This window comes from Lathyrus oleraceus, chromosome 4 (genome assembly GCF_024323335.1).
Source record: "Lathyrus oleraceus cultivar Zhongwan6 chromosome 4, CAAS_Psat_ZW6_1.0, whole genome shotgun sequence".
Classification (NCBI taxonomy): Eukaryota; Viridiplantae; Streptophyta; class Magnoliopsida; order Fabales; family Fabaceae; genus Lathyrus; species Lathyrus oleraceus.
In genome coordinates, this window is record NC_066582.1 from 152,838,007 (window position 1) to 152,862,667 (window position 24,661).

At 34.0% G+C, this 24,661-nt stretch overlaps 3 protein-coding genes across 3 annotated transcripts; 2 read left to right on the top strand and 1 right to left on the bottom strand.

The window, feature by feature from the left end:
* Positions 1 to 791: 791 nt before the first annotated feature.
* Positions 792 to 2,653, top strand: LOC127074246 (light-harvesting complex-like protein 3 isotype 1, chloroplastic). Its single transcript, XM_051015549.1, has 3 exons — positions 792 to 1,388; positions 2,003 to 2,140; positions 2,252 to 2,653. The coding sequence occupies exons 1-3, from the start codon at positions 1,019 to 1,021 to the stop codon at positions 2,497 to 2,499; spliced, it is 756 nt and encodes a 251-aa protein (XP_050871506.1). The 5' UTR covers positions 792 to 1,018; the 3' UTR covers positions 2,500 to 2,653.
* Positions 2,654 to 16,851: 14,198 nt separating this feature from the next.
* On the top strand, positions 16,852 to 18,212 carry LOC127136476 (secreted RxLR effector protein 161-like). Its single transcript, XM_051063024.1, has 2 exons — positions 16,852 to 17,298; positions 18,192 to 18,212. Exons 1-2 carry the CDS (start codon positions 16,852 to 16,854, stop codon positions 18,210 to 18,212), a joined length of 468 nt encoding a protein of 155 aa, XP_050918981.1.
* A 2,168-nt stretch (positions 18,213 to 20,380) lies between these two features.
* Positions 20,381 to 23,730, bottom strand: LOC127074247 (glutamate dehydrogenase A). The gene is made up of 9 exons (XM_051015550.1): positions 23,488 to 23,730; positions 23,274 to 23,387; positions 21,999 to 22,220; positions 21,839 to 21,913; positions 21,618 to 21,734; positions 21,281 to 21,531; positions 21,077 to 21,152; positions 20,910 to 20,996; positions 20,381 to 20,824 (listed from the first exon to the last, which is right to left on the bottom strand). The coding sequence occupies exons 1-9, from the start codon at positions 23,593 to 23,595 to the stop codon at positions 20,639 to 20,641; spliced, it is 1,236 nt and encodes a 411-aa protein (XP_050871507.1). The 5' UTR covers positions 23,596 to 23,730; the 3' UTR covers positions 20,381 to 20,638.
* Positions 23,731 to 24,661: the final 931 nt, after the last annotated feature.

Below are 24,661 nucleotides of genomic sequence, written 5' to 3' on the forward strand. Positions count from 1 at the left end.
TGACTTTAAAATTAGAACTGTAGTATTATATATGTTAAAGGTCTAGCAAATGCGAGATGGTTGTTGTATCTCTCAGCAGGGGCGATAGTCATATATCGCATCTCCCTAAGCGTCTCCCACTCACCCAATTATGGAAAATATGTAAAAAAGATGTTTCTTGGACAGATAGAAGTCAAAGTCAATAGTTGATCCACGACCTCCTAAAAAGTAGGCATTCAACTATCCATTATTTACTAGTGGCGTTTAATCGTTCTCAAGGAAACCCTATGTCTAAGACCTCTATAAATACTACTTCCCTAACCGGAGAGAGACAAATCATAAATTAACCAATTTATAAGACTCTCACCGTACGTGAGTGGACTTCTCTTACCACCATAAACACCATAACATCACCATACACGACCTCTTGCCACCGCGAGCAAGTCTTCATTGTCATAAATCTATTAAAACATATGAGTATCCCCTATCTTTATAGGAATACCACACATGTATTTTTTAACAATTACAAGACCGTTTAAATATCAACTTTAATTCCGTGCAATAAAACAATATGGGTCGTTGATTTAAGATCAAACTATCATGAATCAATCCTGATTTGATAGAGTGGCAATTCACTCCTTTGCAAGCTTGTACTTGCTTCTTTCTTTGTAAGTTTTAAGTAAGAAAGCGGTGCAATCCAAGGATCGGCATAGTAATAAATGATTGGATGTTGAAATGATGAGAACCCAAAAAAGCCAAACAAGTTACATGCCCTATTAAACCAGCAAGGCAGGCCCAGCAAATTGCAATTATTTCACTTTAAAAAAAAAAAGCTTTTATAGTAACTTATTAATTAACTAGTCACACACTTCCCTTGCTCACTTCCCTTGGTATTGTTCCTTTCTGAAAGGATGAGATAATGAGAGAGGATAGATAGATAGCTTAAGAAACATAAACAGAAACTGAAAACTCATAAAGAGAGAATACCCAAACCACACATTCTCACACTATCATCATCATCAATGCAATTGTAAAAACCATGTCAACTACCATCTCCATGGCTTCTTTCTCTCCTCTAACTCCAATCTCAACCACTCATTCTTCACACTCCAGACCCCATCCCCACAACAATCTCTTCACTCTCACTCTCACACCCAAAAACCTTTCTTTCTTTACCCTCTCTCCCTTGAGAGTTTCTGCTGGAACTTCTGATTCACCTGAAACTGCTGTCGAACCACCGCCACAAAACATCTCTGTCGGTACAAACGGCTCTGCTTCTGCTGTTACCGCGGCAGAAGAAGTTAAGGTTTCCAACGGTTTTCTTGACCCTAGATGGGTAGCTGGGACATGGGACTTGATGCAGTTTAGGAAAAACGGTACCACCGATTGGGATGCTGTTATTGATGCTGGTAACTTTTCTGCACTTTACTTAATGTTTCAGTGTGTTGTAGGCTAAAATTTCGTTACTTTATTGATTTTATTTGCGAATGTTTAGTATGTGTTTGGTTCTGCTGTGAAAAAAATTGATTTTTGAATGAATTTAATTTGTAATATATTCAATTAAAACTCAGATCCATTTCATACACGATTGATGATTATGCTAGCAGAATTACAAGTGTTGCTAGGGTTTTTCACATTGGAAGTAAACAAATTTCAATGGTTATCAATTTATTCGACTGTGTGTGCTTACCGAGCACTTTAAGTTTCATCAATGGTTATTTCTTCTTATGGGAAGCCTTAAGTGAAAAAAAAAAGATTATTGCAATTCAATAACTATGAGTTTTGCCGATACTAGATAGTAGGAATTTTTAGCTGACTCTGCCGATTTCTGAATACTAGTTAATACTAACAATTGTCTTTTAGTCTTCCTTCTTTGTGACCGGGTTACAGATGCATAATTGGCATAAGGAATAGACTCATATGTTGTCATCTCCTCATATTTTAATCTTTACTTCTAAATAGTTTAATCTTCAATTCATCCAAGAATCTACTGATTTTCTGTTTTGGTCATTCCCATATTCAGAGGCGAGGAGGAGAAAATGGCTTGAGACTAACCCAGAATCATCCAACAATGACAGTCCTGTAGTGTTTGACACCTCTATCGTACCTTGGTGGGCATGGATAAAAAGGTTCCATCTCCCGGAAGCTGAACTACTTAATGGTCAGTTCTGTTTTGTATTCTATAATGATATGAGGTTTATCTAAATTCAGCCTCGCTGAAACGCTGCTATTTGACGACTTTGTTTACCTTTTCTCCTTGGGTGTCATGCAGGTCGTGCAGCAATGATAGGATTCTTTATGACATATCTGGTCGATAGCTTGACAGGAGTAGGTCTAGTTGATCAAATGAACAACTTCTTTTGCAAAACTCTTCTGTTTGTAGCAGTGGGAGGAGTACTTCTCATCCGAAAGAATGAGGATGTTGATACTTTTAAGAAGCTATTGGAGGAGACTACCTTTTATGACAAGCAATGGCAAGCAACTTGGCAGGATGAGAACTCAAGCAATTCCAACAAATGATTAGTGGGATTTGCTGTTATGTAGTCTCTTAATATAGTGTGCTCTATTATTAATCTTGCTAGTGCAGAAAAAGACATGAATATGATTTAGACATTGTATTTCAATTCCTTTTATGATATCCTAATTCAAGAATGATAGAGTTTTTCGCGTTCAATGCAGAATTTTTCTCATGTTAATGTGGAATTGGGTTGTTAGTTTGAGTAACTCTTAATTAAGTTAGATACGACTAATTTGACAACAGCTTTGCTATGTTGACACTAAACACTTACACTGCATCGTATCGTTGATGTTCGTTTGCACTAAACACTTACACTACTTCCCAAGACCTTGTTTTGTAAAAGCCATGATGATAATAGTCCAAGACACTCTGGTTTTCCGAGACATCTTGGTAAACATTTGATAAGCTTCATCATGATTCCACAACTAGCATATATGTGCATGAGTACATTATTCACAACACTTAATGTAACCAGCAAGTATAGAACTTCAGCTAAAAACACTTCTTTGAGTCATATCATCACACACACCCTTTTGGCATAACAGTCACATGCACCTGTTACTCTTCTTTTAGCAAAATCAAAACCCATTGTTGGATCGCAATAGGTACTGTGAGTTCGAAGCAAGCAGTGTTGGTGACGCCGGCGAATGAAAGCTCAACCGCGTTAGAAAGGAGACTGAGCAAGTCACGGAGAACGAGTTTGAATTGTGTTTGTTGCGAGTCATTTAGTTTCAGGCGCAATACGTAGCAACTGGTTGGCCGACTTGGCTTAGTGCTGTAGCTGGTGAAGCTGTTCAGGAATGTGTTTAAAACTTGCGTCATGCCCGAAGAGAATCGAAAACTGCAATGAAGAGATTGATGTAAGATTAATGTGTATTGGGATCTTTCTTCGGCTATATTTGGTGTTGGACCTGAACCATTTTTTTCCCGATTTATTTATTAGATTGAAGTAAACATTAATAAAAGAGTATCAGTTTATTTATTAGATTGAAGTAAACATTAATAGAAGAGTATCGATATGATAAGTGTTCACAAACATCGAGATAATGATGGGTTAAATTCATTGAGAATTTTGGGTTGAGATTTGGACTTGAGAATTATGGGTTAGGTTCGAAGGTATTGTTGAAGGAAGATGGAAATTTTGGATTTGTTTAGAGGAGGTTTGTAACCCCATAAACTAAAGTGTTTTTCAAATTTTTGCGAAGTTGTCTTTCGCATGGCGTGCCACATCAATTTTTATTAACGGACGTTGAACCTAAATTATGGATGAAAATTTTTAGAAGGACACTTGTTTGAAGGAATTTTTTATAGGACTAAAATTGAATTATGAAATATTTATAGGGATCCCAGACATATTTAACCCTATTATCTTTCTCTCTTTGTTTATATATGCAGTGGATCAAGTCAATTCTCTCTCTCTCCCACGTCTTGTAACCACATCTTCTTCTTTCCTCGTCATTCTCTCACCTCTTCTCCCACTGTTCTTGTCTTTGCATCTCCAGCCACACTCAATCAAATACATAAAATAATCACTTTATTAAGGAAAAAAAAAATTAAAAAAAAATTATTTGGCATCATTGTACAATGAAGATGAAGATTTAGCTAAATAAGTTTCTAGATACCATTATAGTTTCATCAAATGATATAAATATTCTTTTTTTAATCAAATTTTCTATTGTTTATAATGAAAGATGAATAAAGAATGTTATTGTTAAAAATGGAAAAAATACATTGTATGTTTGCCATTAAAAGGAGTATTTAAGTCTTAGGTTCATGTATATTTAGATTCATTCATCTAGGGAGTTGAACTATCATTTATTTGTCCTTTTAAACATAATATGTAATTAATTATATAGTAAATATCATGGTTTCTGGGTGGTTTACTCACTCAAACACATTCATAAAATTCCTTATTCTTATTTTTCACATGGTATCAGAGCCCCTAATCTAAGAGGACTCAACTTCCGCAAATAATTCTTGAAAAAATTTGACTGAACATTTTCTGTTGTCAATAACCTCAAGTCTTGATGGGCATTAGATGGTGTCATGTTCTTCAAGTTAATTGCTATATATAAATTTCCGGTTGACGTCCGTACAACTTCGTACACTTTTTGGAAGTCGTTTGTACAATTTCCTGTTGTTGCCAGTACAATTCTGCACTATTTTCAGTAGTCGTCTGCACGACACCAATTGTTGTCCTTATATTTTTTAGGTTGATTCTTCATTGAATCTTATTTTCTTTGGTGTCTTATACATAAATATTTAGTAGGTTCTTTTGCTTCCTTCATGACCAATAGTATGAAAAAATTATCAAATGTAGTGTGACGTATTCTGGTAAGCTTCCATTCTCATTTGAATTTCATGTCTCAGAAACACCTTCTAGCTTATTTTGGATATTAGATTCAGGAGTCATATAACAAACGACACCCTCTTCGAAACAGTTCTCCATGTATTCGTAATAAAAAAATTGCTACTGCGGATGATACTTTTGTAACTTTAGCTGGCGTTGGAGATATCCAAATAGCTAATTGTATAACCTTAAAAAGGGTTCTCCATGTTCCAAAACTATCCATGAACCTTGTCTCCATACAAAAACTTACAAAATATTTATCTTTTAGTGTGACTTTTCATAATGATTATTGTATATTTCAAGATAAGGAGTCAGCAAAGACGATTGGATGTCCTAGAGAAAGGAATGCCCTTTACTATCTTGAAGAACCAGGTCAATGTACAAAGGCACACCTGTCTCACTCATTTCTATTAGAGTCAATACTCTCTAAAAAGGAAAAAATATATTTTGTTTTCATTGTCGATTAGGTAAGCATTCTTTTGGACTCATCAAAGTTTTGTTTCCATCTTTATTCAATAAGGTAGATATTAAAAGTTTTCATTGTGATTTGTTCGAGTTTGCTAAACATAAACGTCTACCTTTTCCATTAAACAATAAAAGAAGTCTTTCCCCCTTCTATCTTATTCATTCAGATGTTCGAGGTCCATTTACTAATCTAAATGTAACTAGTGATAAATGGTTTGTGACTTTTGTAGATGATTGTACCTGGGTTACTTAGGTGTTTTTACTCCAAAACAAGTCTGACGCCAATACTATTCCCAAAAATTTTCTACATGATTAAAAATCAATTTGGAGTAAACATCAAAAGACTTAGGTCTGATAATGGAAAATAGTACTTCAATCATGTTCTTATTTCTTTCTGTCAAAAAGAGGGAATTGTTCATGAGTCTTCTTATGTTAAAATACCACAACAAAATGGATTCGCAGAAGAAAAAATGGGCATATATTAGACTACACCCAAGCACTATTGTTTCATAAAAATGTTCCCAAATATTTATGGGACATGTCGTTCTCCCTAGCACATATCTTATTAATCGATTACCCTCTAGAGTATTAGGGTTCAAGAGTCTTGTGGATGTTCTTTCTTCCTTCTATCCAAATTTGTCAACAAGTAGTAATCTTAAACCTCAAACCTTTGGGTGCTTCTCATTTGTCCACGTGAATAGTCAAGACATAAAAAAAATCAATCCTAGAGCCCTAAGACATGTTTTTTCGGGCATTCCTCTACTCAAAAGGGATAATATAAGTGTTTTCATCCTCAATCTAAAATGTTCTTTGTGTCGCATGATGTTACCTTTCATGAGGAGGAACCGTATTTCACTCAACCTTATCTTCAGGGGGAGAATCTTAAGGAAGATAAGCTTGAAAGTCTCGATCTTTCTGGTCTTGAGTCAAATACACTCAATTTTCCTAGTATTAAGTCAAATACATCTGGTTATTCTGGTCAAGGCTCAAATACACTCAATCTCTCTGGTCTCGAGTCAAATCCACCTAATTCTTCCAATTTTGAGTCAAACATGCCCAATCTTTCTAGTATTGAGTTAATCACACTTGTATCAGACCCATATGAGGCTGAAAAACTAGGAGTTGAGTTAAACAACACATGCACTCTTCTAATCAATAGAACATTGAACCAACCCTTCACACCTCAAACATCTTAGAGAAATAGAAGCTTCTCCCCCACTTTTTAAACCTCGCTCATACTGGAAAGTGGATAGAAAAACAAATGAGCACCCACAGTATTTCACGCACATGTTGTATACCAAGGAACAAACAAAATTACACAACCTGGCCGGATGAAACAACCAGGCTTTAATACCACTATGTAACACCCTTAAACCCTAACTTATAATTAAAAGGATAAAATCCACTTCTTAGGATGCTACTCAAACACAACATGCATACTTTATAAATATTTTCAAAACTCACAGGGAAACTCAATTAAATAACATAAACTTCTGTTATCTCATCAACGGAAAAACTTAATAAAGTCAACATAATCCAAAGATTAACTTCAAACAAATAAAATGCCATGTTCTCCAATATTACAAATCAGAGCATTAAACCAACTAAATAGCGATAAACGATAAAATGAACGAAGAAAAGTTCCAATGTCATCTTCCAACTCACAAATATACTTACTCCTCCCGAGTATTTGTACAACAATGTAAAGAGCAACAAAAAACAAATAAGAAAGGGGTGAGAATACGCTCAAATATATTAACGGTGTAAAAGAATGCAATGATAGATAACACACAAGTACTCTTAACATTAGAAAACTCAATCACACAACAATCAAACACGCAATACAATTTATGTATGTAATGCACTAATCGGCTATACTCCAATGCAGGTTGTACTAAGTTTTGGAAGTTCAAGTTATGTTACTGAGGTCATCCGCTCATCAGGTTACATCTCTAAACCTGACTACACGTCCAGATCACAACACTAGATCAGACACGTCATGATCACAACACTAGATCACGACTCACCTATCTCCAATATACATAATGCATGCAATATGATAACACATAGATGCACAAAGGTATCACCACCACCCCCAACTTCACAACTCGTGACTAGCTAAAACGCTAAACCAATTACTCAAAATTGGTTACAACACTAAACCAATAACATCAACATCATTATTGCCAATATAAGGCCATAACAAATGACATGTTCTCTCTCTGAACAAACACCATCAATTAAACAACAACATAATAATTCCAATCATAAGGCTACATCGGTTATAATTTCAAATCGAATACGTAAACATATAAATCATTAGAACACAATCATAACAATTGATCTCTTTCTAAATCATCATTATTCATACACACACACACACACAATTAAACTCTTAGGACATCACCAAATGATAACACTATGTGTTAACTTTCCAACTTCACAACTTATTAAACTCATTATGATATTTTATCACCAAAAATTTGTCATACTTTTCATCAACACATAACAACCTTCACTTAGAAAATTACAACATCACAAACTCAACACATGACAACCATCAATTCAGGATTACATGATTATTCGATAATCATCTCGTAAGACTTATCACAAATAAACATACTCTTCATATTTTCATTCATACATTACACATCCAATTAACCATAATAAGGTATTATTTCGCATCAGTTATCCAACGCTTCGAGTCGTGCCTCAAGCGGAGTCACGAAACCTAACTTATGATGAAAACAATATTTTGAACAATATATGCATTCATGATTTGAATCATGTGTAATCGGTGATTCGAATCAAATCAGAAAGAGGCCACCGAGAGGCTATGATTCAGATCAAATTTCACAGTGTAACCCCATGATTCAAATCAAATTAGTTTGTAGCATTTTTCTACTAATTTTTCACCATTTGAGTTCATTCCAAGCTCCGATTTTGACTCCCAACCACCCAAATCAACCCGAAATCAATAGTCACGTATTATACAATCATTAAACAACTTATATGTATCAATTAACACACATAATCGTCACTTTTTTTATGGATTCAAGATTATGTCCAAAACACAACAATGACAACACCAATATCTAGAATTCAAATCAACAAATCATATATAATAATTAGCACACAACAGAGCATGAATTTGTACATTTAACATGGCAATTAGCATGAATTTCACATAATCATAAACAAGAACTCATAACACACAATAATTGAGAAAACAACCTAGAGGATATTGAAGATTTCTCTCTATCTTTCATTCAATAGCACCTATATTAGAGTAGTCCCCCCCCCCACACACACACCTGCACTCAGAAAATTTCAACATCACAAACTCAACACAAGACAACCATCAATTCAGGATTACATGATTATTTGATAATCGTCTCATAAGACTTATCACAAGTAAACCTACTCTTCATATTTTCATTCACACATTACACCTCCAATTAACCATAATAAGGTATTATTTCGCATCAGCTACCCAACGCTTCGACTCGTGCCTCAAGCGGAGTCGTGAAACCCAAGTTATGACAAAAACATTATTTTGAACAATATATGCATTAACGATTCGAATCATGTGTAATCGATGATTCAAATCAAATCAGGAAGAGGCCACCAGGAGGCTATGATTCAGATCAAATTTCACAGTGTAACCCCATGATTCTAATCAAATTAGTTTGTAGAGTTTTTCTACTAATTTTTCACCATTTGAGTTCATTCCAAGCTCCGATTTTGATCCCAACCACTCAAATCAACCAGAAATCAATACTCACATATTATACAATCATTAAACAACTTATATGTATCAATTAACACACATAATCGTCACTTTTTTTTATGGATTCAAGATTATGTCCAAAACATAACAATGACAACACCAATATCTAGAATTCAAATCAACAAATCATATATAATAATTAGCATACAACAGAGCATGAATTTGCACATTTAACATGGCAATTAACATGGATTTCACATTATCATAAACAAGAACTCATAACACACAATAATTAAGAAAACAACCTAGAGGAAATTGAAGATTTCTCTCTATCCTTCATTCAATAGCACCTACATTAGAGTAGTCTCCCCCCCCCACCTTCACTCAGAAAATTACAATATCACAAACTCAACACAAGACAACCATCAATTCAGGATTACATGATTATTCGATAATCGTCTCGTAAGATTTATCACAAGTAAACATACTCTTCATATTTTTATTCATGCATTACACATCCAATTAGCCATAATAAGGTATTATTTCGCATCAGCTACCCAACGCTTCGAGTCGTGCCTCAAGCGAAGTCGCGAAACCCAAGTTATGACGAAAAATAATATTTTGAACAATATATGCATTCATGATTCAAATCATGTGTAATCGGTGATTCGAATCAAATCAGGAAGAGGCCACCGGGAGGCTATGATTCAGATCAAATTTCACAGTGTAACCCCATGATTCGAATCAAATTAGTTTGTAGCGTTTTTCTACTAATTTTTCACCATTTGAGTTCATTCCATGCTCCGATTTTGACTCCCAACCACCCAAATCAACCCGAAATCAATAGTCACGTATTATACAATCATTAAACAACTTATATGTATCAATTAACACACATAATTGTCACTTTTTTATGGATTCAAGATTATGTCCAAAACACAACAATGGCAACACCAATATCTAGAATTCAAATCAACAAATCATATATAATAATTAGCACACAACAGAGCATGAATTTGTACATTTAACATGGCAATTAGCATGGATTTCACATAATCATAAACAAGAACTCATAACTCACAATAATTGAGAAAACAACCTAGAGGATATTGAAGATTTCTCTCTATCCTTCATTCAATAGCACCTATATTAGAGTAGTCCCCCCCCCCCACACACACCTGCACTCAGAAAATTTCAACATCACAAACTCAACACAAGACAACCATCAATTCAGGATTACATGATTATTCGATAATCGTCTCGTAAGACTTATCACAAGTAAACATACTCTTCATATTTTCATTCACACATTATACCTCCAATTAACCATAATAAGGTATTATTTCGCATTAGCTACCCAACGCTTCGAGTCGTGCCTCAATCGGAGTCGTGAAACCCAAGTTATGACGAAAACATTATTTTGAACAATATATGCATTCATGATTCGAATCATGTGTAATCGGTGATTCGAATCAAATCAGGAAGAGGCCACCAGGAGGCTATGATTCAGATCAAATTTCACAGTGTAACCCCATGATTCGAATCAAATTAGTTTGTAGCATTTTTCTACTATTTTTTCACCATTTGAGTTCATTCCAAGCTCCGATTTTGATCCCAACCACCCAAATCAACCCGAAATCAATACTCACATATTATACAATCATTAAACAACTTATATGCATCAATTAACACACATAATCGTCACTTTTTTTTACGGATTCAAGATTATGTCCAAAACATAACAATGACAACACCAATATCTAGAATTCAAATCAACAAATCATATATAATAATTAGCACACAACAGAGCATGGATTTGTACATTTAACATGGAAATTAACATGGATTTCACATAATAATAAACAAGAACTCATAACACACAATAATTGAGAAAATAACCTAGAGGATATCGAAGATTTCTCTCTATCCTTCATTCCATAGCACCTATATTAGAGTAGTACCCCCCACCCCATCCCACCCCTACCCAAATTTCTCGAAATTACTCAAACTCTAGCTATGGTGATCTTCTTCCCCAAGCCATTGTTCTCCCTTTGTATCACTTTGTCTCTTGCCTCTTTTTCTCAATGCAATTTCTACGCATCAATAAACTCCCTCAACCCTCACACTTTTCTTTTTAAATTAAAATTTAATTCCACTATTTTGATTATTCTACTTTTACCCCTCCCATCTCTATTTCCCTTATTTTTCTAAAAACTCTAATTTCCACTTATCACTATTTTATTTATTATTCTATATTTCATTTTAAAATTAATTACAAATTCTAATTAATATCTACGACTCTTCCTAATACTCACCAACATATCCACTAATGTCACATACCACATATATTCATCAAATAATAATAAAAATCATATTAAACCACGCAAATAATAAAATAAAATACAATTAAATTCAATTAATTAACTTAATTGAATTCGAGGTGTTACAATACGTCTCAAATCCTTGGGAGATAGCTGCTGTCAACAGTTACTATTGCATTAGTATATATAGTCGATCTCAGTGTTGGGGTCTCACTATTGGGATCAAGGTCGCAAATTTCATATAGTCTTTATAGAACTAAAGTATCCAAGTCACATTGAAATAATTTGTGCGGTAATGTATGATTATGCGTCCACTTTTTAAATTCTTCAACTATTTTTTAATCAAAGCATTTTTACTTTAATGACTTTTGTCACACTTTTTATTTATTATCTTCACCCAAATCTTATTGTTGTTAGAATTTACATTTTGTTTATCACCATTCAAACATTTAAGATTCAATCACACACACTTTTTTGCTGCACATTTCTGCACAAATTACCCTAAATTTTTTTCGAGTTTAATCTCTTAAATGAACCAAACTCGTGATTGTTTACTAAAAGTACCAGTAAACACTCATTTCACCTTCATTGGTAAAGTTAACAATTTGTCGATCATCATGAACATCCTCATCCTCAAACAGAATGTTAAATCATGCATCTTTCTTCATCTTCATTTCATCCTCAAGAACTGCTATCCTCTCTTTGAACTCTTTATTCTCATCCATCAATCATTGATAATCATGAACATCTACAAATTGTTGTCCTTTTTCAAATAACGCAACATTGCATATGTCATATTTCAGTTTTTCCTCTGTTGCAACCAATCTTTCATTTATCTATCAAAACAAAAGTCAATTCAAACACACAACAAAAGAAAAAAATATTTTTCTCAATTCAAACACATAATAAATCTTACCATATTTTTCTCAAATGCTTTTCAATATCTTTCTTCTGCATACTTATAATCAACCAATTCAATATACGTGAAGAAAAAAAACTAGAAACAACATGTGTTTTCCCCAATGATAAGTGGTTGAATTCCCAAATCCATAACAAATATTAGAAGATATATATTAAAATTTTCAAAATAAAAGATCATACTATAAAGTCATATAATCTATATACATGCAATATGCAGCACACCCATTTAAATGTCCATGTACCTTGCTTTTCCCCTCTTTCAACACAACTGAAGATTCATATAAACTAGCAACCACAAAGTTATAAACAACAAGACTCCAACTATATGTATCAAATAAATTCAAATCATCTAATTGCTTAATAAATTCCGTAAATACCTTATTTCCTTTTTTTGGAAAGTAGAACTCGACAAATGCAAGTAATATGTAAAGACTAGCAAAATTAACTAATAAATTCCGTAAATACCTTATTCCCTTTAAATAGACCTAATGTTTCACATTGTTGGTCTTCTTCAACTACTATTGACTTACCAACAATAGACAACCTAAGAGCAAAATAAATATCAATCGGAATAAAGGGAACAATCATATCCCTAACCCAAATCCCTTACTACATACATCTTATCTACTTACTAACTCCCATAATATACCATATGAAATTGAGAGGTTATTAAATATGTCCAACGCCCACTTGAATGAGGTACATGTGATTTGGGTCTGTTGAACTTATGTTAAGCTTTTGTTGATATGTTGGTGATTTTAGTATCATCAATGTATTTTAGTAGTAATGTGATTTACTATAGGCCGATGCAATTATGCGTTAAAGCTTGAAAACGAGTTAGGGGTAGTGCGGAGTGCACGCTCGTCGAGCCAACGTATAATTGAATGCGAATAATTGAAACGGGGTTCCAAGGGGCGAAGCCCCTGGCGGGGTGCGGGGCAGCGCCCCGTTCAAAATTTTCTTTTGAACAGTTGAACCCTTTCCCAACCGACGTAACCGTTTCTGAACAGTTGCGTCTTTTCGGTTTCTGTTATTGATCTCCTATATAAGGAGTCATTTGGCCTCAGTTTAAAAGATATAACGAAACCAAACTTTCTCTCTACATTCCTGAACATTTCTCTTTGCCAGAAACAAATTGTTCTTCAAGAATTATCCCCACAAAGATTTCGTGAACCCAGGCAAGAATAGGGTCGAAATACTTTGTTCGGAAAGTGTACGAACACGATTCTTCGAAGTTATCCAGGATTATCATACCCGATTCTCTAACAAACGAACAAAGTAGTTTCTGATAATCATGGCTGGAGGAAGCACCGTCAAGGAGATGACTACAAACTTCGGAAAATTGGACAAGTTTCAAGGACAAGACTTCAGGCATTGGCAGAAGAAGATGCATTTCATGTTGACAACGTTGAAGGTGGTGCACGTCCTGTCTACACCGATTCCAGAACTTCAGGAGGAAGACACGGTTGAAAATCTGAGACGCAGATCAAAATGGGAGAACGACGACTACATATGCAGAGGGCACATTCTTAACGGTATATCTGATCCCTTATTTGATATTTATCAAAACATAGAATCTGTAAAGGAATTATGGGATTGTCTCGAATCCAAGTACATGGCAGAGGACTCATCTAGTAAAAAGTTCCTGGTAACCGATTTCAACAATTACAAAATGGTTGAATCGAGGTCTGTCATGGAACAATTCAATGAACTCCTCCGAATCCTTGGGCAGTTCACACAACACGGATTGAAGATGGATGAAACAATATCTGTCTCAAGCATCATAGACAAGTTGCCTCCTTCGTGGAAGGATTTCAAACACAATCTGAAGCATGGAAAAGACGAACTGTCTTTGATCTAACTTGGAAGTCACTTGCGCATAGAAGAATCTCTAAGAGCGCAGGAGGATGACAAAGGAAAAGGCAAAGAAATTGTTGGACCCTCAGTTAATATGGTCTAAGAGGGTGGTAAGAACGGTAACAACAAAAACAAAGGAAAGAAGCGTGCTTTCAAGAACAATAAGGGCAGTTTCGGTGCTAACAAGAAACCGAAACTAGAATGCTGGAAGTGTGGCAAAACAGGCCACTTCAAGAAGGATTGTCGTTCCGACAAAAAGCATGATAACGCGAATGCAAGTGGTTCAGGAAAGGGGTCTAAGGACCAATCCGAAAACCAAGGTCAGAAATCAATTCGTGATTTGAATAGTTTGATTAAACATTCGGTTTCACTAAATTCTGAAGCATTCTATGTGCAGGATGATGCTATCGCGTGGTGGATTGATTCTGACGCTACAACACATGTTTGCAAGGATCGTTTCTGGTTCAAGACTCTTGTTCCAGTGGAAGATGGTTTTGTCCTCTACATGGGAGATAATCACTTCGCTCCCGTTGAAGGCAAAGGAAATGTGGTGCTAGAATTCAGTTCTGGAAAGACTATTACTTTGTTTAATGTTTTGTATGTTCCTAAACTACGTAAGAATTTAATTTCTGGTCCTGTATTAAATAAGCTTGGATACAAGCAAGTGTGTGAATCCGATAAATATGTTTTATCGAAGTCTGGTGTGTTTGTAGGATTTGGATATTATAATAATGGTATGTTTATGATGAATTTGAATGGAGTTCATAATGATTCTGGTTCTGTATTTATGTCCTCTTCGAATGTTATCAATTCATCGTTATGGCATGCTCGTCTAGGACACGTACATTATAAAAGAATGCATGAAATGTCTAAAGATGATTTAATTCCTGTTTTTGATAAAAATGTAGAAAATTGTAAAACTTGCATGTTAACAAAGATCACTAGGCAACCTTTTAAAAGTATAACAAGGAAATATGTCATTCTTGAGTTGATACATAGTGATTTATGTGATTTGCATGCTACTCCATCATTAGGACATAAAAAATATTTTGTCACTTTCATAGATGATGCATCTAGATTCTGCTATGTATATTTACTGCACGCTAAGGACGAATCCTTAGATAAATTCAAAATTTATAAAACTGAAGTTGAAGTGCAACAGAATGTGTTGATTAAAACATTACGTACAGATAGAGGTGGTGAATATTATGATCCTGTATTTTTCCAATCCGTAGGAATCATTCATGAGACTACGGCACCTTATACACCTCAACAAAATGGTGTGGCTGAAAGGAAAAATAGAGTGCTTAAGGAAATGGTGAATGCCATGTTGTCTTACTCTGGTTTGAGTGAAGGGTTTTGGGGAGAAGCTATGTTAACGGTTTGCTATTTGTTAAATAGGGTTCCTAATAAAAGGAACAAGACTACCCCATATGAACTTTGGTATAAGAAACGACCAAACTTAACATTTCTACGTGTTTGGGGTTGTAGGGCCGTGGTTAGACTCCCGGACCCAAAAGGGAAAACTTTGGGTGAAAAGGGTGTAACTTGCATCTTTGTTGGATATGCTGAGCACTCCAAGGCCTATAGGTTTTATGTTATAGAACCTAATGACTCGATTTCTATTAACACGATTATAGAATCGAGAGATGCCATATTTGATGAGAATTGTTTCTCTTATATACCTAGACCAAAGGACTCTATACCTAGTTCAGATGAATCTCTAAGGGATGATCATTCAAATGATGTGCCAAGTGAGACACTTGAACCCCGTAGGAGCAAAAGAGCTAGAAAATCTAGATCTTATGGATCTGATTTTCAACTATATTTAGTTGAGGGATCAAAGGATCAGATTGACACTCAATACTATTATTGCTATAGTATAGAGGAGGATCCAAGAACGTATGATGAAGCTGTGAAATCTCGAGATTCTGCTTTTTGGAAAGAAGCAATTGATGAAGAGATTGGTTCTATCATGGAAAATAATACTTGGGTATTATCTGATTTACCACCAGGTTGCAAACCATTGGGTTGCAAATGGATCTTCAAAAAGAAGATGAAAGTCGATGGTACAATTGACAAGTTTAAAGCTAGATTAGTTATCCAAGGCTTCAGACAAAAGGAAGGGATTGATTATTTCGATACCTATGCTCCTGTTGCCCGTATCACTACTATTAGATTGTTGATTGTCTTGGCGGCTATTCATAATCTAGTGATTCATCAAATGGATGTCAAAACAGCATTTCTGAATGGTGATTTGGAGGAAGAAGTGTATATGAAGTAACCTGAAGGATTTGTAATGCCTGGTAATGAGCATAAAGTGTGTAAGCTAGTTAAGTCGTTGTATGGGCTGAAACAAGCTCCGAAGCAGTGGCATCAAAAGTTTGATGAGGTTGTTTTGTCTAATGGTTTCTTTCTAAACCAAGATGACAAATATGTATATAGCAAATTTGATACTTCTGATAAAGGAGTTTTCATTTGTTTATATGTTGATGACATGTTGATCTTTGGCACCGACCAAAATCAAGTTGATAAAACGAAGAATTTCTTGTCATCAAAGTTCTCCATGAAGGATATGGGAGAAGCGTACGTTATTCTTGGTATTAAGATTAAACGGTAGAATAAGGGGATTGTAATTACGCAATCTCATTACATTGAGAAAATACTCAAGAAGTTCAATTATGAAAGTTGTTCTCCAGTAAGTACTCCCATGGATCCGGGAGAAAAGCTTATGCCAAATACAGGTAAACCTGTGGATCAACTCGAATATTCAAAAGCTATATGCTCTTTGATGTATGCTATGATTAACACTAGACCAGATATTGCTTATGCGGTTGGAAAGTTGAGCAGATTTACTAGTAATCCTAGTAGACATCATTGGCATGCGATAACTAGGGTATTCAAGTACTTGAAGGGTAAAATGAATTATGGATTGTCATATATGGGATTTCCTTCGGTGTTAGAGGGTTATTCGGATGCTAGTTGGATAAATAATGCTGAAGATTCATCCTCTACAAGTGGATGGGTGTTCTTGCTTGGGGGAGGTGCCATCTCATGGGCTTCCAAGAAGCAAACATGTATAACTGGTTCCACAATGGAATCTAAGTTTGTAGCATTAGCTGCTGCTGGTAAAGAAGCGGAATGGCTAAGGAATTTGGTATATGAGATTCCGATATGGCCTAAACCGATATCACCAATTTCTATCCGTTGTGATAGTACTGCCACATTGGCTAAAGCTTATAGTCAAATATACAATGGAAAGTCTAGACATTTGGGTGTTAGACATAGTATGATTAGGGAATTAATCATGAATGGGGTGATATCTATTGAGTTTGTTCGGTCGCAACAAAACTTAGCTGACCACTTGACGAAGGGGTTAGCTAGAGACTTAGTGAAGAAGTCGGTAATTGGGATGGGATTAAAGTCCATTTAAATCTATTAGCTATGGTATACCCAATTCCCTTCTAATACAACATTAGAAGCAGAATTCAATGTGGAAAGATCATAGTTAGAGATTGGAGCAATTGTGTTTATCTTCCCAAGGTATGTGCTCAGACCTGCAAGTGATGGCTAGGTTGAATTATATCTTCTTAATGGTTCTTTTGGAAAATTGCAAATGCAAGTGCAAGATTAAAAGAATCACCTATGTGAGCATGAAGTTTTGCCGCTTCAAGAAGCTTGGACTTGGCTTCCTATATGCTTATTAATGGATAAGGACACATGGCTTGTAAAGTGTCAAGTATGAATAGTAGAGTATTGTAAGAAACATATGTGTACTATATCTTCAGACACTCAAATGGATTGACGGGTTCAATCGCTATGACACCCCGATTTTCGAGTATTTGGAATGTGTATTTGTACTAAGATGAAAATTCAATCGCAAGACATTTTCATTTATGCATTTGTTTGATCGTTATACCTGTGTGTTATACCCTTGTATATATTATTATATATATACTGAGTAAATCAAGGATTACATTAAAATGGGAGGGATTTGTTGATGATTTTAGTATCATCAATGTATTTTAGTAGTAATGTGATTTACTATAGGCCGATGTAATTATGCGTTAAAGTTTGGAAACGAGTTAGGGGTAGTGCGGAGTGCACGCTCGTCGAGCCAACGTATAATTGAATGCGAATAATTGAAACGGGGTTCCAAGGGGCGAAGCCCCTGGCGGGGTGCGGGGTGCGGGGCAGCGCCCCGTTCGAAATTTTCTTTTGAACAGTTGAACCCTTTCCCAACCGACGTAACCGTTTCTGAACAGTTGCGTCTTTTTGGTTTCTGTTATTGATCTCCTATATAAGGAGTCATTTGGCCTCAGTTTAAAAGATATAACGAAACCAAACTTTCTCTCTACATTCCTGAACATTTCTCTTTGCCAGAAACAAATTGTTCTTCAAGAATTATCCCCACAAAGATTTCGTGAACCCAAGCAAGAATAGGGTCGAAATACTTTGTTCGGAAAGTGTACGAACACGATTCTTCGAAGTTATCCAGGATTATCATACCCGATTCTCTAACATGATATTGCTCAAAGTAATTGGGATACAACTATGTCTCATATGTATCTTAAAGTTATGAAAAAAATTGATTAATTTTAATGATAAACAAGATGCAACAGTAAAACCAGAATAACAACATAAATAAAGAACACAACTTATGCCTCTTACTTACTTCAGTTTCGATTAAATTTCTTGATGATGCCATATTTCATCAATAAATCACAGTACAACAATCTTTCATAACATTCAAATTTTGAATATTTCATACAATATATTAGTAGATTGTCTTTGTAATTAACATTACATGGAAAACTAATTTTGTATGTGTATGTAAGTTGGAATCATGGGATTAGGAAATGTCATGCATCTAATACAAAAGAAGTGTTTAGTTTTCAATTAATCAAAAGATTGGGACCAATATGCCATTATCTTTTAACCGAATATAATATTTAAGCTTAAATGCAGTTTGCTTCCCAAAGTTTTTCAATTGTTTGATTTTTACCCTTCAAATTTTAATTTGGTAAAAAAACTTTGACCGTGTTTTTGTAATATTTAATTACTTAACAAACAAAATTTAAAAATAAAATAAACTAGTAATGATTTTTATAATATTTGATTAAAAAATCTTTCTAGATTTGAATTAAAATATTATATTGTCATTGAAATAGAAATAAGATTTTGTTTTAGGAGAAATAAGTAAGAATAAAAAATAGGAGATGTAAATCAAATAGTAGAATGACGACGAACTCACTCATGATAATGGAAGATGGTCGATAAAAAATACTCTTCTCTAATATATATGATTTTTTTTCATTCCTTTTAAAGATTTCACCATTATTAGAGTTTTAATCATTATTTTATTTTCAATCATTCTTTTCACATATTCCTTTTAAAGATTTCACCATTATTAGAGTTTTAATCATTATTTTATTTTCAATCATTCTTTTCACATTTACCGTACACACGTTTATTTGTCAAATTTCTGACACATAATTTTATATATTATAAATTTATACTTTCCCAAATCTTTGAATCTATATACCCATGTCGGTAATAATTGATTTTATTAAAATTTTCTTTTACAATTAAAAATCAAGATGGAGACAATGAAGAATTAGATATCCCAGATAAAAATAATGATTGATAATAATTGATTTTATTACAATTTTTATTTTACAATTTCTTTTTCAATTGAAAATCAAGATGGAGACAATGAGGTATTAAATATCCCAGATAAATATATCGAGGAAGAAATGTAATAAGTCTAAATATTTCAAATAAATATCGAGGAAGAAATGTAATAAGTCTAAATATTTTAAATAAATATCGAGGAAGAAATGTAATAAGTCTAAATATTTCAAATTTAAAGAAGCTAATGAGAATAACACATTTTAGTTGAGTCAAACTTTTCCTACCATTGAATTTGTTAAAAATGCTATATGCAATGTTTGATAAAAAAAATGTGTAAAAAAAGAGAAACATAGAATTATAATTAAGTGAATGGAAGGATGTCCATTTCATATGAGTGAGTAAATCTAAAAACAAGAGTTGTTACCAAATTATTAGTTTAGAGGATACTGATACATGTTATATCATTGTAGGATTGTTAGAAATAGGCAAGCAAATACCAAATGTAGTCTTTTGAGGCACACACCAGACATAAAACATGGATGCTAAAACTAGGTGGGGAGTGATGCTGAAAATTGAGGGACTATCAAATGCAAAAATGTAGAAAATTGAGAGGCAAAAATCAAATAATTAAAACTTAAGGGGTCAAAATCAAACAATTCAAAAACTTGAGACTAAAATTACATTTAAGCCTTAATATTTATTAGAAAATCTCACATGTCTATCTCAATTAACCCACTAACACTAAGATACCAAAGGCCTAGTTGAAAGGTAAAAAACTAAGACAAAAATTCTACTTTTGCAGTAGCAAGCAATGGTGTTTCTGATATAACTAACAAAAGGATAAAAAATTATTGAATCACTTCTTAAGCTTCCCAACCCCTCAAAAGTGTTGCCCGGGCGACGCGATTCACTGCCAAAGAAAAGGCTCCCATTCTTAGATCACATTCATGAATTTTGCACATTGCCTTGATGTCCAAGAAAGCCCTGCTCATGTACCTCTTCAGCTCACGGTTCACTTTTTCTTCATCCCACATAAAACCTTGAATGTTCTGCAAACAACATAGAGCCAAAGTCAGACTCAACATTATATATAAGGGTGAGAGACTTGAGTGCTATTTTGTATTTTCTATTTACCTGAACCCACTCAAAGTAGCTCACGGTCACTCCACCGGCATTAGCATAAATATCAGGTATTATAGTGACTCCTCTCTTAGACAAGATCTGGAAAAATGGATTCCATTATATAATATAAGTTCTGAACATATATGTAATAAGAAACAATGTTGCGAAAGTAACATTACCTCATGAGCTTCAGGGTCAGTGGGGTGATTTGCAGCTTCTACGACAAGTTTAGCTCTAACATCAGCGGCATTTTCCCTTCAACAAGACATACCAATATTAAGTTGTAGGTCTTGAAAACTAAAATGTTAGTGCGTAAATTTAATATAAAGCTAAGGTTAATTGTATGTTGTTGATTTGAGTTTGGGTGACATAGATAAACATACTTGCTTATAACTCCACCCAAGGCGCATGGGATAAGAATATCACATTCATGGGTGAGCACTTCATCTGCATCCATGACATCTGCTCCTTGAAACTCGGTCAAGTTTCCATTGCTTTCCTTGTGTTTCAGAAGAGCAGGGATATCAATTCCATTGGGATTTTTTATGGCACCAGTGATGTCACTGACAGCGACCACCTTACCACCTCTATCAAAGATAGACTTAGCAGCCCAAGTTCCCACATTTCCAAAGCCCTGAATAAATCGTCATAAAAATCAAATTAATGTTTATTACATACTATATATATACATATCATGTTGACATGGTGGTGAATAAGTACCTGGATGACAAATGTGTGATCAGAAATTGACTTCCCATTATCAGCTAACCAGGCTTCTGTAGCAAAAATCACTCCAAGACCTGTGGCTGCCTCTCTTCCCAAAGAACCTCCGAGATCCTAGAGGCAAAAACATTAATCTAAAGCCAAATTCACAATTACTGATATACACAAGAACAAGAGATTTTGATGTCTCCGATGAAACATTTGTATATGATACTTACAATAGGCTTTCCGGTCACAACAGCAGGTGAGTGTCCGTGAAACTTTGAATACTCATCCAGAATCCATGCCATGGTCTGCGGGAAAAAACAGATCAATGAAAAGGAAATACAAAATTGTAAAATTGTTAGATGCTAGCTAGTATCTTAGAAAGAACAATACCTGAGCGTTGGTTCCCATATCAGGAGCAGGGACATCTCTTTGAACGCCAATGAGATCGTGAATCTTTTGGGTGAAAACCCGAGTTAGACGTTCTAACTCACTGATGCTTAGATCCCTCGGGTTGCAACCAATACCACCCTTAGCACCTCCATACGGAATGTCAGCTACAGCTGTCTTCCATGTCATGAGTTGAGCTAGAGCATTCACTTCATCAGGTTCAACCTGGCACAGAGAATTTGACAATTTAATATTCCAAAGTATTATATCACATTAAATTGTTAACATCATAACGGTAACTAAAACATCAACATGCAACCATTAAGGCGGACATATCCGTAAGCTTGCATTTTCAATGATCATGTAGAAACAGTTTAAATCCTTGACAATAAACGATATTTCATCTGCATTTTCAGGGAAGCAAATAATGAAAGGAAATATGCAATGTGTATCGCATGATTAGATTTGGAATACCAAAACAGGCAGCTAAATATTTCACAGGCATTCAATAGCTATTGAAGCCAGAATTTTAGATGTCTCCACAACCCGTTGCAACCATAACAGCGACAATTTTTGTCAGCTTGCAATTTCAAAGATCGGGTAGTTGCAATTTGAAAGCATTGACAACAAATTGCATTGCATCTCCGGAAAACTAAAAAGGAATATCAACATGTATCTCATGATTGGATTCAGGGCAAAATTTCAAAGGCTTTCAACAGTAATTGCAGTCAAAATATTAAACTTCCAAAGCTATCTACAGCCAGTTGCAATCGTAACGGCAGACGTATTTGTCCGATTGCAATTTCATAGATCATGTAACCACGATTTAAAACCTTATATCAAACAGGCATGCCATCTACATATTCAGGGAAATAATAAACAAAAAGGAACATCCATGCGAATAGATTCAGAATAGAGAAATATGCAGCTTAAATTTGAAACGGGTTTACGCTAAGAAGCATACTGACACAGTACATTTATATAACAGAAAACCAGTGCACACAAGAAATAATCAAATATCACCGTGCAAAAAAATCACAATTTTGCATGATTACAAAACAAGCATAAGTATCATAACAAAAGTAACCACATTTAAAAAATAAAATAAAAACCTTAAAAATATGATTAGAAAACACATGCATGACACCCCAAATACAAATTTTTGAGTAAAAAAACTCCAAAAAATTCCACCACTGATCTTAGAAGTGTTTAATATGTAATAAATTGGGGTTCTATGAAATCAATGAAAAAAGATGCGTTAGAAGAAGAAATAAAAACCTCAGGATGATAACGAATCCCTCCCTTCATAGGACCACGAGCATTGTCGTGTTGGATCCTAAAACCCACGTAAGAGACGAGAGTTCCATCATCTTTCGGGATCGTGCATTCAACCTAGAAATGACACACAAGAGAAAGAGAAAAACATGCAAATTAAAACATAGGCTAAAACAGAGGATTAATATGAAAGCGAAAAAACAAAAATAATGAAAACCTTGATCTCTCTGAAGGGAATGAGAAGACTCTTCTCAAGTTTGGAATCCAAACCGAGAATCCTAGCGGCACGTTGGAAATTGCGGTTTGTGGCTGCTAAAGCATTCATAGTGATGAATTGAATAAGAATAGAAAAGTGATAGTAACGAAGAGTGATAGATTGAGAGAATACAAGAATCGCAGTAACTCTGTATTTTATAGGTTAAACACAAAAACGTGGCGAACATTCAAATCAATACCTATCACTTACAAACATTCAACAATATATGGAAGGAACTCACATTTTCCTATTATTATAATAAATTTATTTTTATTTTAATTGGTATACACCTTTTACACTTAATTAGTTTTTTTTTTTTTTTAATAAAATCCACCTGTATCCACATGTGTATTATTAATATTATAATAATTATACTTTCAATATTGATATATAAATTTATACTTTTTTTTAAAGAATAATTAACGTTATTAGTTGTTTGAATAAATACACCTGTATCCACATGTGTATCCTTATCTAATATAATTGTGTTTTGTGTTTTATGGGAAATGGTCACTTCTTATCTTTGACTTGAACTACCTTTTCTATTCAAACTAAAGTAATATAGCGTATTCTTCGAATGTTTGGATTTAACATGATATATATCCCGTTTTAAAATATTTTACTCAAATAATCAATTTACACACATTAAAAATGTATAAATGAGATTAAAATTATAATATTTTTGTTAATTCTTTTGTAAGACTAATTTGTTTTCTTTCCATTTTCTATTATAGATAAATTTTGAATATTTTAAATTTATTAAATAATAATGTATTTAAACTGTATATAGACTAAATACAATAATTATTCGATAAACATAAAATAACAAAATTTGTTTATAATAGAAAATGGAAAGACTGTTTATATTTAAATTTAAGAGAAAACATATTGTTTATCTAATAAAAAATAATTATATTGTCATAAGTTAATTTTACGTACTCTTTAATTTAATTATAGATTTTATGTTGATAATTTATTTACCAAATTTTATTACTTAGTTTTTTAAACTTACTAGACTATGTCCTGTGCAGTGCGCTAATTTACATTAATTTTTTATGTTAAATTTATAATATAATTAAAATATTTTTATAACAAATACGGTATGTTATACATAAAGAAAAAATATATGTTTAGA

What these genes read in the sequence shown, in the direction of transcription:
- LOC127074247 (XM_051015550.1), bottom strand. Translation starts at nt 23,595, where the DNA reads ATGAATGCTTTAGCAGCCACAAACCGCAATTTCCAACGTGCCGCTAGG. An exon ending in TTCCCTTCAGAGAGATCAAG is followed by an intron (nt 23,388 to 23,487) that starts GTTTTCATTATT and finishes TGTCATTTCTAG; the next exon opens with GTTGAATGCACGATCCCGAA. An exon ending in ATATGGGAACCAACGCTCAG is followed by an intron (nt 21,914 to 21,998) that starts GTATTGTTCTTT and finishes TTTTTCCCGCAG; the next exon opens with ACCATGGCATGGATTCTGGA.
- LOC127136476 (XM_051063024.1), top strand. Translation starts at nt 16,852, where the DNA reads ATGGATCCGGGAGAAAAGCTTATGCCAAATACAGGTAAACCTGTGGAT. An exon ending in CGGAATGGCTAAGGAATTTG is followed by an intron (nt 17,299 to 18,191) that starts GTATATGAGATT and finishes GATTTACTATAG; the next exon opens with GCCGATGTAATTATGCGTTA.
- LOC127074246 (XM_051015549.1), top strand. Translation starts at nt 1,019, where the DNA reads ATGTCAACTACCATCTCCATGGCTTCTTTCTCTCCTCTAACTCCAATC. An exon ending in GGATGCTGTTATTGATGCTG is followed by an intron (nt 1,389 to 2,002) that starts GTAACTTTTCTG and finishes TCCCATATTCAG; the next exon opens with AGGCGAGGAGGAGAAAATGG. An exon ending in GGAAGCTGAACTACTTAATG is followed by an intron (nt 2,141 to 2,251) that starts GTCAGTTCTGTT and finishes GGTGTCATGCAG; the next exon opens with GTCGTGCAGCAATGATAGGA.